The 12,158-nt window shown below is 35.0% G+C and overlaps 1 protein-coding gene across 3 annotated transcripts in view; it reads right to left on the bottom strand.

Annotated features, from left to right (window-relative positions):
• Nucleotides 1–4,331: 4,331 nt before the first annotated feature.
• The window catches only part of TTC21B (tetratricopeptide repeat domain 21B), a 38,019-nt gene continuing 30,192 nt past the window's right edge, over nucleotides 4,332–12,158 (bottom strand). For 2 of the 3 annotated variants that reach the window (XM_071747466.1, XM_071747467.1), the window contains 7 exons: nucleotides 11,896–12,046; nucleotides 11,247–11,408; nucleotides 10,748–10,943; nucleotides 8,840–9,064; nucleotides 7,391–7,511; nucleotides 5,392–5,459; nucleotides 4,332–4,452 (listed from right to left, as the gene is read on the bottom strand). In XM_071747466.1, coding sequence (XP_071603567.1) covers nucleotides 4,375–4,452; nucleotides 5,392–5,459; nucleotides 7,391–7,511; nucleotides 8,840–9,064; nucleotides 10,748–10,943; nucleotides 11,247–11,408; nucleotides 11,896–12,046 — 1,001 coding nt within the window. In that variant the 3' untranslated portion in view covers nucleotides 4,332–4,374. Of the gene's footprint in view, nucleotides 4,453–5,391; nucleotides 5,460–7,390; nucleotides 7,512–8,839; nucleotides 9,065–10,747; nucleotides 10,944–11,246; nucleotides 11,409–11,895; nucleotides 12,047–12,158 lie in introns of those variants that run through there. The other variant, XM_071747468.1, reaches the window with a different exon arrangement.

Below are 12,158 nucleotides of genomic sequence, written 5' to 3'. Positions count from 1 at the left end.
CAAAGTTTGCTCCTACCTTCTCGCAATACAGGGTAGTAGTCTCTCTTTTTTCCAACTTTCAAATAAAAACAGCACAATTACAGTCTCAGCCCAGCACTTCAAAGTCGAATTTTCAGCTTGCTGAACGGCAGGTAGCTAAGGCTGTTCAGCAAATATGTGGCAAGTTAGCAGCAGTGAGACTGACTCTACAGCAGTGAGCAAAATAGTGGTAATATACAACTATTTTATGATTGAATCCCCAGGAACACTTAAGAAAGATTTAGACCAGCATCAATCACAATTAATGTGTTCTGTTATTTCTAGCATGTTAAAATCCTTCCTCAAGCCTTTGAAAGCTAAGGCCTTAACTGCAACAAGTACCACATCACCTGAGACATACAAAGTCAATATTCAACTTTTTGTAGCACAGAATTCAAGTGTGAAAATTTTAAAAGCTGCTTTTCCACAATAAAGCCTGCATTAGCAGGAATAGGACTCCTTAAAAGAACCCCAAACAAAACACACTGCTTCAGAACAAGAAGTAGTTAGACCATTTGCTTGACTTCATGACACATAATTACCAAAACAAGTTTTAGGAGAGATAAAAGCATGTGATTTTTGCAGTAACAGTCAAATTTTAAACATTTTAAGGCAAGCTGATGTTCAAAAACCAAAAACAACAACAACAAAAGAACAACAAAAAACCAAACCAAAAAAAACAAAACCCCACAACACATTCTGATTTTGTTCTTAAATGAAAAAAGGTAGAAAAGACAATGCATAATGCCAGAAATCAAAATCATAGTTGTAAGGAGCCTAAACTGACAAAAGAGTGGTTTTACATTAAAAAGTGGAACAGTCACAGGATGATGGAGAAATACGTGCTAGTGCATTTCTTTTCTTAGTTTCTTTTCCTTTTTTTTCCCTGTTCAGCATTGTATAGGAAACACACAAATGTGCTTTTTATGATCAGCTTCCAAAGAGCCAAAATCTAGTCCCACTATCAGGACTTCCCCTTAGTGTTTCCTGGACCCCTTTCAAAGATAGTTCAGAAAAATTTCAACAAATTCTCTAACACTATAAACTGTTTAAAGCATTATGTTTGTAAAGCTACTCACTCATTTAATGGATAACAAGACAAAGGTTTAGGTTACTAAACCGGAGTTGCCTGATTTACAAGCCTTTCTAAAAATTGTGGTAGCCACATTTGAGAAATTACTCATGATTGTCAAACTTAGTCCAAAAATGGAAAAAAAAAATAAAAAAACCTCTTTTTTTTCTACAGAAATCTCACTGGATTAATTATTATTAAGTTATAATTAATTACTTTTAGCTAGTTACACTAATTATTTTAATTAATGGTACTTCTAGATCATCTTTCTAGTATTGGTCAGATCTGAAAAAAGCAGTAGTTAATTAAAATGTATTGTTTGGTAAACTGATACATAAATGTTTATATATCTTCTAGAAGATATTCTAGGCATTCTGTACCTACAGAGGAAAGAGGGGATGAGAGAGAGGAAGAAAAACCTAAGGCTTATGTTGCTATAGCTACAAGATGCTTACATTTCCAGTTTCAGTGAATGAATCAATAGAAACCACAGCTTCACTATCCTCTTTTATTCACCAAAGACAAAACTGGAAGATGGGTTGCTAAGCAACACCACACTAAAGACTGCAGCTCTTTGAAATCAGCATTACTGACTCCCCTCCATCCCAGGAGTCTCCTCCATTCAAAACCATTTATTAAGAAAGGGGCTTAAAAAAAGCTACCAGAACATGCATTTTTAGAATAAGAAATTGTAAAACCAGAATGAAAGCTGAAATTAACAGTTTCAACTAGCGGGAGTAAAAAGAAATGAAACAAAGAGATTTCTTCTGTGAATAATGTAAAAGATTTAGTAAAGACAGGAAAACTTAAATTGGCTTACATAAACAAAAAGAGAAATGGAAAGGTCATTTCTTCCGTGAACACTATATTAAAGCAAGATTTTCTCTAAAGTAGCCAACATTGGTTTTTAATTGTAGTCCAAAGATGTGCCTCATTTGCACTCTTCTTTTCAAGACCCCACCTATAAAAAAAGATGGTAGTGGCTAGCTATGGTCAAGATGGCTAATGTGGCTTCAGAAATATTTTACCTGCATGGTATATAAATAAAGCTCTTCACCAAAAGTTAGCCACAAAAAGTTCAATTTCTGTATTTTATCATTGTCATGACCTAATCTGTCAAGCATCTTACAAAAGGGTAAAGTCTGTCTTTATGTCTTTGTGTTAATGATAAAAACAAACAAAAGTAGATGTAGTTGCAGATCAGTCTTGCCTTTTTGAAAACATCTTACCCAAGTGTTTTTATTCCAAACTTTAGCTAAATATTATTCTAATTATGAGTGAGCAAAACCCCACTGATGCTATATGAATAGGGGTGTGCACAAAGAAATGCTGTTTAAGAGAAACAGCCTTGATAAGGCCTATGTATTTGTTTGTTAGTAGTGAAAAAAACCAAAACAAACCAGTATAGTTTAATAATTTATAGTTTACTATGAATTCTACATAGCGCAGCTCTCCTATAGCTCCCTCCAGCCTCAGCATTTTCAGGATCCTTCCATGTTCACTCCCCTACCATCAGTTTTTCTCCAGTCTCCTAAATTTTCTTCCTCAGAGTTCTCTCATGCTGCTCCACTTGCAGGCAACAAACAGGGAGCCTGTCCCGTGCCTGGTCCCATTCTGCACGCACTGAGTGACAGCGCTCAAAGAGAAGGGATAAGGCTACAGCCTAAGTTTCAACATTCTCCAGGGAAGGAGAGGCTGCTTATTTGGATCTTTTCTCAATTCTAATATTCACACAAATCTTGTAGAAGTGTTAATGTCCTGAGACACAGCTGCTAGTTTTGGTTTAGCTGACCAACAGCTCAATACTAACTGGAATGCAGAGCCTGGAAGCAAGCCACCAGCAGGCAGCATCACTGCGTAAGCGATGCCTGTCAATCTATTCAAGAAACAAGGCTATAAAGTCACCTAAGATACAGCACCCAAGCACCCAGTTACTGATAAGAAAGATCAGAAATGTTTGTGTACAGGCTCCCTTTTTCAGTGTTAGCATTCACCTGTCGCTAAGAATAAAACAAAATATCAAATAAAAGTAACTTGACACAATGTCAACACAAAAAGCTAAAGTTACCTAGAGAGGAAACTGAAGCTGGTTATTTTAGAAACTTAATCACTATAGTATTATGGATTCTCTTTTCACGCCAAAACATTATTTTATAGTCAAATACATACAACATCAAGTGCTGTTTGTAAACCATATACAGCAGTGTAACAGTGTTTTCTGTTAGGCATGCATTTTTTCAAAGATTCTGCATCTTCTTGATTTTCTTCTACCTCTCATTCACGTATATTTTATATTAGAGACACAATCATACACCCCTGTAATCAGAATTATTTCTCCAGAAGAATGTTTTATTTGGATTTAAAAAAATGAGTGCTAACTTCTGTACATATAACTGTACTGTCTGCACATACAATGTTGGAAGACTAAACACACCAAACATTTCTCTTCATGGAAATCTGACAGGTGTATAACAGAAAGTGGGAGCAGAAAATTAATTTTGTGTAAGGCTTGCATGATCTGTAAAAAAGCCTTTACTCATTATTTACACAAGGTCTTAATTTTAAATTTTTAAATGTTAGATTTTCATTAGAAATTAAAAAAAATAATGAAGAATATATATATTAGTATGTATACTAATAGTATACATAGTATGTATATTAGTATGTATATAGTTGGGTTTTCAAGATTAAAAAAATAAAACATGCTCGTAATTTCTGTAATAATGAAAAACATACTTTAGATATACAGCTGTAGTAATAAACATCACATTGTAATTATGAATAAATAGTTTACACAAACTGAAATCTAGCATATTAATGCACCTGCACTGGAGAGGATAGGCTGTTGGTTTTAGTGCTATTTCAAATGAACAACAACAACAACAAAAAAAAAACGGAGTTATATGGTGCAAAATATTTTTATAATGCTGATGAAACTTTTTTATTAGGTTGGATGTCACTTTACATAGCACACATGTAATCAGTATTCATTCCTGAATTAAAAAAACACAACTACTTTCAGGGCTGCAGGTTTTTCTTGAAAATAGTCCAGATCCCTAGTATAATTATGTTACTCATATTCCTACTGCTTTTGTGCTGATATGGTCTGTCAGGGCTGCATTTCATTCATATTTTCCAAAGTCTGATTAAACAAACAATATATATATATATATATATATATATATATATATATATATATGTGTGTGTGTGTGTGTATATACGTGTGTGTGTGTATATATATATATATATATATATATATATATATATATACACACACACATATATCACGGTCTTAGTGATGCACGGGCCTTGTCCAGTATTTCCTTTCTGATCTTTGGATAGTTTGGATGTGCTCCAAGGACCTGTCAAAAGATAAAAGAATGCAAAAGTTCATCACTGAGCTTACATGTTCTAAAACTAAAACAACATGGTAAGTTTGTTTTAAGAATGCATAAATATTTAACTGAAGCCAGAGGCTATCATGTCAAGCACAGCTTTATCAAAGACACCTTATTTCCCTTTCATGCTGCCCTGTCACCTTGGTGTGAAAGACACAGGGATCAAGGGCTAAAGCCTCTGCATGGTGTGAAATGCATGCATTCAAAACACTGACCTCTGGAGACACTTCCAAGGTTTTCAGGATACTTTATTTGCAAAGACAAACTGCCCTTATGTTTTCCTTCCCTCAGGGTCTTTCTTATTATACTTCATCTTGCCCTTCTCTCCTTTTCCATATCCTTTCATTCAATTACTCCTTTTCCAGTTATCTTTATTTCTCCCCAAAAGAGTAAATATACTTTATTTCATTGTTAATATTACTAATTACAAATTCATAATGCTTGCTCTGCTCGTGTGATAGCAGCCCTTCCTCTTATCTATATCTGCTTTTTTATGGCTTTTTATCTGCTTTTTTATGGTTTTTTATGTTTAGACTATACACAGTTAATACTGGAAGTTACTTTCTAGCAGTGTCTTCCAATAGTAACATTTGATAAACTTCTTCAGCTATACTTCTGTGTGGATTTATCAAGTTGCAACCACAGGGCCAAAAGAAGGTGCCACTCAAAAAGGTTTCACATGTGATAGTCAGTCACTTTCTCTCTTATCTACCTGGTGGCCAGAGAACTCAGGATTAAGCAGACTATGAAGAAGATATTGAATTAAATCAAACGCATTAAATAGGGTGTCTTCCTGACATTAAACCATATATTTAGAAATGTAAATTCAACAACATAAAACCAGGATAATTATGTAAATTACTTGCTACAGTAGATAGTGTTAAGTACATATGCAAATTCTACCTTATGACAAACATTGATTGCATCAACATATCTCTTCCCTTTCAGGTAATTGAAAGCCAGCTTGTATCCTGTAGGTAAAAGGGAGGAAACAAGGTGACAATTTTAGTATCTGTATTGAATAATGAAAACACCACTTTCAACTTCATTTTGGTCACTGTATGTTGTTAAAATGGTTATATTTGGTTTCTGGTATTCTCTCATCTAAGCCTGCAGAGATCAAAATTTCTACTGAGTCACTTCAGGCAGTAAATTAAAGTCCTTTACACACTGCTAGCTATGTTTGAATCAAAAGGAGATATTATTCTGGAAAGCATGTGTTACTACAGACAATATATAATGGCTGTCCTCTTTCAATTATTATGGCACCCCACAGAGTTTTCTCACTGTGACCTACAATGCACTGTTCCAATTCCATTACTAAGGGACAAAAGAATAAAAAAATAAAAAATAAAAAAATAAAAAGCAGGGTAACAGTAAAAAGCTAGGGAATCAAAATGCTATTCTGTTCCAGTATCAGCAGACTACTGAGAAAATAAAAATAACAAAAAAATAACAATAAAAAAAAAAAAAAAAAATCACATGGAATCACAAAGTCACATAGCCACTTATCAGGCTGATACTTTCAACATAAGTATAGCTCGTGCATATGAGCCCAGACAAAAATCAGAATAGAGGGAAAAAAGGTTATGAGCATGCAATTTCCAAAATTTAAAATTTTGAGTCTTTCACTTATGAACTTATCCTCACTAGCAAAGGAGTACAACAAATCTGATACCAGTCCATACAGTTTTACTTGCCAGTTGCAGTTTGATAATTTTAGTTTTAGTTCATGCTGATTCTCACAATGCTGTATGCAAAACCAGAAGAAAATAGGCACACAGTACCTTCAATATCATGCTCTCATTTTTTGTATGCAAGATTGCTCCACAGTTTAATTTCACTGAAGCATTCTCTTGTCTAGACACCAAATGATTTCATAATTTGTTCAATTCCACTCTACAGGTACAGGAACAACTAGTAAAATTACTGCATCCCCCACAGTCTAAGTCAGATTTGTATCAATCATTTTTATTTCCGTTTTGAAGTCTTCCTTCTGTTTTGACCACCCTAATTTTTTCATAGGATTGACAGTTACAATCTTGTTCAAAAAACTACTGGTTTTCCAGCTTATGCCAAAAGGTATCTCACTTTAACACAAAGAAAAAACACTCTAGGGCACAAAAAATGACCACAGATTAAAAACTGCAAATAATACATATTTTGAGGCATAGCCTAAAACCTGGAACAGACTTTGTGTAAGCCAACAGCCTTGGGACCTAGAGACAGAATCTACATTTCAAGTCAGAACGAGCATTTTATCCTACGTATCCATTTCAGAAAGGGTTTTCTACATTAAAATAGTCGAAAATGTGACAGTTTAATGTAGACTTCAATTAACCATCCACACCGGTACTTGAATAGAATGCCACGCTTTCAGTTCACCATCTTTTTTAAACCAGGTATATTTAAAGACATTTAGAAAATTTATTTTTAAATCCTTACTTACATAAATAAGCTTATTCATATAAACAGGTAATCTGTCTGATTATCAAAATGATATATTAAATCCATGATCTGCCACCATCAGATATATATTGATTATTATAAAAGGTTCTCTAATGTAGACAGTACATACTACATTACTAGAAATACTTTATTAAAAATTAATACTGTAATTGCAGAGGAAGTTATTCACTAAGAGCAAACTAAAACTATTTCAAATCAAACCTCGTACTAAAATTGTAAGCAGAAAGTATCTGAAGTATCATAAAGCTGCTACCACTTGCCACAAGGGCTTTCCAGGTTGACCGTTAAGTGCACATTTAAACATCTGAGTTTTTTATGTGAGGAAAACCATTGATGCTCTATTCAAAATGAAAAGCAATCTTTCCAGAAGAGGGTAGCTGTTTTATTCCTATTGTGGTGCCTGAAATCACATGGATCAGTAATATACACATACCTATTGTTGGATTCATTTGGTTCCCACATTTCCAGGCCATCTCATAATTTGCCGCCGCGTCCTCATATGCTTGTTCCTTTTCCATCACATATCCCATGTATTCATAAGCCTTGCAGCATGACTGCAAAGTATAAATATTAATTCAAAATTTTTATTTAGGTAAGCTAATATATATATAGGATAAACTTCTTCATTGAAAGAGTAATTATACAGTGGAATAGGCTGTTCAGCAAGGTGGTTGAATCATCATCCCTGGAGGTTGTTAAAAGACATACAGATGTGGTACTTAGGAATGTGGTTTAAGCACTGGACTTGTTAGAGTTAGGTTAATGGTTTGTTGAGTTAGGTTAATGGTTGGACCATCTGTAGAGAGAACCACAAGTCCTCAGGTGTCGCTGATAATGAACTGGGAGCTTAAGCCCAGGTGTGCCCACTAATTAGGGCCTGCCCCAGCCGGAAATGGGTGGGGCTGAAGGGCAAGACAAAAGGCATGCTCCCAGAAGCAGAGTCAGTCAGAAGAGAAGAAGACAAGAGATGAAGACGCTTGAGGAGAGGGACGGCAAGAGAGTTCCGGAGAAGAGCAGTGTCCCGGAGAAAAGGCTCATCGCAACATCACCTGAGGACTTGTGGTTCTCTCTACAACCATCAGATGATCTTAAAGGTCTTTTCCAACCAGAACTATTCTGCGATTCTGTAATTCATTGCTTAAATACTTCTAATCTGGACAGCTAAAAAGCTTAAGTGATACTTATACTAACTTTGATGACAACATAATCTTTAAAACAATCAGTAATATGAATGGATCTTCCTAAGTCACTCCAAGTCAAGTACAGGTTCCTCCCAGATAACATTGCCATTCTCCTTCAAAAATAATTAGAGCCTTCAGGAACCCTGTAGATAACTCTCTCAGTTAACAATAAACATCCAGCAGCTGCATTTAAATTCCAGACAGAAAGTTGCTGTATCTTCCACAAACATCATTTGTTTCACATGAAAATCATAGAATGGTTTCAGGACCCTAAAAGATCATCTTCCTGCAACTCCCCAGCATGGGGAGGGACACCTCCCACAGACCAGGTTTCAATGGATTTGAATAGATTTAAATTCATAATAAAAGTATGAAAGATATGGTAATTCATAAATAAATCTTGCATATAGTACATAAGGCAGAAAAAAAAATTACAAAAATAAGCAGAATTCTAACTACCAGATGCCCTTACTTTGAACAGCTTCTGTTATCTGCTGCAAATAGGAAAAATATTTTCAAGAGAAAAATGAAGAATATGCACCTTTATACAATTGTTTTGGTCTATTTCTCATTAATAAGTTAAGCACCAAGCAACTGGAAAAATAAATACATTTGACAATCCTGTTTCAGAGGGAAATTAGACACTTAGACAAATTAAAATAGAAGGTTACTGAGATTACTTTTAATGTGTATTCATTTACCCTGTTATGACGAAGGCATCGCTTTAATAATTCATCTGCCATATCATATTTTGCAGACTGAATATATATATCTGCAAGCAGAAGCCAACTCTTTTCAAACTCCTCTGCATCAATGGGATTCCAGCTCATTTTTGAAATCCGTTTCAACTGATTTCTGGCTCGTGGAGTCTGTTTCAAGATCATGTAGGCTGTGGCCATTCCCAAAAGGGCTGGTACATGGTCCTTCTGTCGTAAAAAGCATAGTTGGTGGTGTTTTTATTTTGCTTTTAACATTTTTTAAAAATTAAGCTTTCTTCAGTTGAAAACTAAACTAAAAACTACATCTCAGAGCACTCAATCTTGCATGTTTTCCATCTAGCAATGTGATTATCTCTGTAAGACCAATCATGATAAACACCATGTTAAGTAACTAAGAGGGTGAATATAATTTTAGGGTCTAAGCCAACTTCTTCAGGCTCAACAAATGTTGAAAGCAGAAAGTATTTAATCTCAACAATAAACATTCTGGTAACACTAAGATTTATCCTTCTGATACACAAATAAATACTTTAGGTGGAAACTAAACTCAGGTGAAGTTACAATACAAATGGTATTCTCTGCTTTTAGAAGTATCTCTCAAACGTCAGTAATGGGGACACCAATTCCCATTATTTGGTGCACAGCTCCTAAAAATGAAATCCAAAAGCTATGCATAACAAAACAGGATTATTAAAAGCCACCATTCTATGCAAGAGCTTCAAGTAAGTGCAGGAGAAAGTGTGATTTTAAAAATCCTGCCTTTATTAGCATGGGGTAAAAATGAGAATGGCGCTCACATCCTGAAAATGCTTCCTAAATGCAGAAGGTGGTTTTATTAAGCAGCCTCCTCTTGCCTCTGTGTTCCTGGCTCACTACAGATATTCTGCCTCTACATCTCTTTGCAGGGTTGTGCTGTAAACAGGGTTGCCATAGTGGGTTTAAAAAAAAAATGCCACCACCAAAATCTGCTCTTCTACATAATCATCAGCTTATCCCCCCTCCCTCAAAGGTCACATCTAGCATGCTTCCCTAAAGATGAAGTCTGAAGAGATTAAAACTCTATATTTAATGCAACCGAGAAGACCAAATAGACTCCAACACTCTTCCTGCTGGAACTGTGTCACCCCGTGAAAAACATTTCAGTATTCACAGGACCACAGATCAGTTCTAAGCAGGACTGAGGAGCCGGTTCTGAAGACAGAGGGAAACCTTGTGTGTGATTCCCAGACTTGCCTTACACACAAGACAACTAGCAGCATACTCAGCTCAGCCAAGGATTAGTTTAACACACAATTAATGGGTAGCAGTAACTCAAGTATTTCTTGGCATTTCTATGGACTAAAAGTGTCTATGTGTGCTTAAATAAAATTTGTTGAAAGATGCTGGGTAATAGCAAAGCTAATGACTACAAGTAGCTACAAACTAATGAATATTTCCATTATAAGGATGATTTTAAGCAGATGGATAAACTTGCCCTGGAATCTAAATTCTGTCGGATTGCCATGACATACATTAAGGCAGGTTATATTTAATTATTTTTGCTTACAGAATGAAGGTACTGTACAGACTTGTATCATCAGGCACAGTGCTGGCAAGACTGAGAATTAAAAAGCAAACCCAGTAGCTCAAACAAAACAGCCTATTCACATTTCTGTAACTGGCAATATTTGCATTTAGTTCAGTTATGAATATGCAATCCAGATGAAAATTTCTAAATTATTTCAGCGTTGTTTAAAATTTTATGTAAAATAATCTTTAATAGGAGAAGAAAAAACAACTTAGAACAGATAGCACAACCAGATGCAACTATTCCTGAATGTAGACCGTGAGACCAGTTAAAAAAAGTATAGGTATGATGAGAAGACTGAGGAAATGAGATAGGTTACTAACCTCACCCACTACTATTTCAGTGAAAGTGTTCAATGCTCGTTCAACATTTGGTTTTTGTTTTGTTGCCATAAGACAATAATTTTCCATGATTTTCAGTTGAATGTGACCCTGAGTGGTCTGAGGCTTGAGCTCCTTCAGAAGATTTTCTGCTGTTCTTACAGCTAACTGCACAGACTCCTGCTTCTCTGTCGAATTACTGTTATCAGAAATAAAAGTGTTTGTGAAAGCTTTGGGTTTTGTTTTTTGTTTTTTTTACATACAGCAAATTAGTTATGAGTTAGTATCAGTTCCACACAAAAGAGATGGCATTTTATACAGGATGGGTTTGTTATTTAGGCATTCTACACTGAAATTCCAGATATAATCTCCCCTACTTTCTGCTTGAGACTGACTTATTAGAGTCAAGAATGGTCTCCCACAACACAGTACGTAGAATATTCAAAGGGGTGGCAGAAGAAGAGGATGACAGAAGAACCCAAGCAATATTTATTTCACTCACCCTTTGTCAGCATCCAGATTTTCAAAAACTTCACCACCCACAATTTCATTATCTGGGTTCAAACAAATTTCAATCATGTTGTAGACTGCATTCTGTCCCCAGTCACTGTCTTTTCGAGCTTTATTAAAATGCCGGAGAGCATCATTTGGTTCACACGTATACCTAGCCAGATAATTAAAATATCAAAAGCTGGACAAGTAAAATTCTCAGATTTCACCTAAATCTCAAGAAGAAACCAAGTATTTAAAAACAGATGACACACTTGCACACACAGATAATGCAAAGTTTGAAGAACACACATACTATTGCAAGGAACTTGTTTGTGCAGACTAAAAACAGTCTGATAAATTTCAAAATTTGAAAGTATTATATTACTAAGTCAGCAAGAATATCCCTTTTAACAAGCAGGAAATATGAAAGATGTATGCAAGACAGATAAAATAACTTAATTTTATAGAGGAACTTGGAAAATATTTCAGAAGAGAAAAGGAGACCTTTCCTTAAATCCTAGCACCTAAGTAGTTAGGAAAGTAGTCCTATATTACTTATCACACTATATGTTGCACCTCTGAATAATAATGCATGAAAATTAATTTAAATATGTACTACATGATCAAATAAACCTTATCTTAATAATAATTGCAAATACCAGAGATAGAGTCCTTTGCAGTAGTGAAATCCTGGTTCAAGCTTTGTTCTGGAAGAATGTTTTTCAGCCATTAAAAGAAATCTTGGGACTTCTTCCAGTTTCCCCGCTCTTCTCAAAAGATCAATTAATCGTGAGAGGGTTGCATAGTTATCTAGATGTACAAATAATTAGGACAATGTAATTCTAGTTATTTGCTTTATCAATATCTCATGAAATAAGAGCCTGCCTTGTTTTTTCACATACAAAACTGGTGTATTTGTAAT

This window comes from Heliangelus exortis, chromosome 6 (genome assembly GCF_036169615.1).
Source record: "Heliangelus exortis chromosome 6, bHelExo1.hap1, whole genome shotgun sequence".
Classification (NCBI taxonomy): Eukaryota; Metazoa; Chordata; class Aves; order Apodiformes; family Trochilidae; genus Heliangelus; species Heliangelus exortis.
The sequence above is the reverse complement of the archived record's forward strand: the minus strand, read 5'-3'. Positions and strand labels throughout refer to the sequence as shown.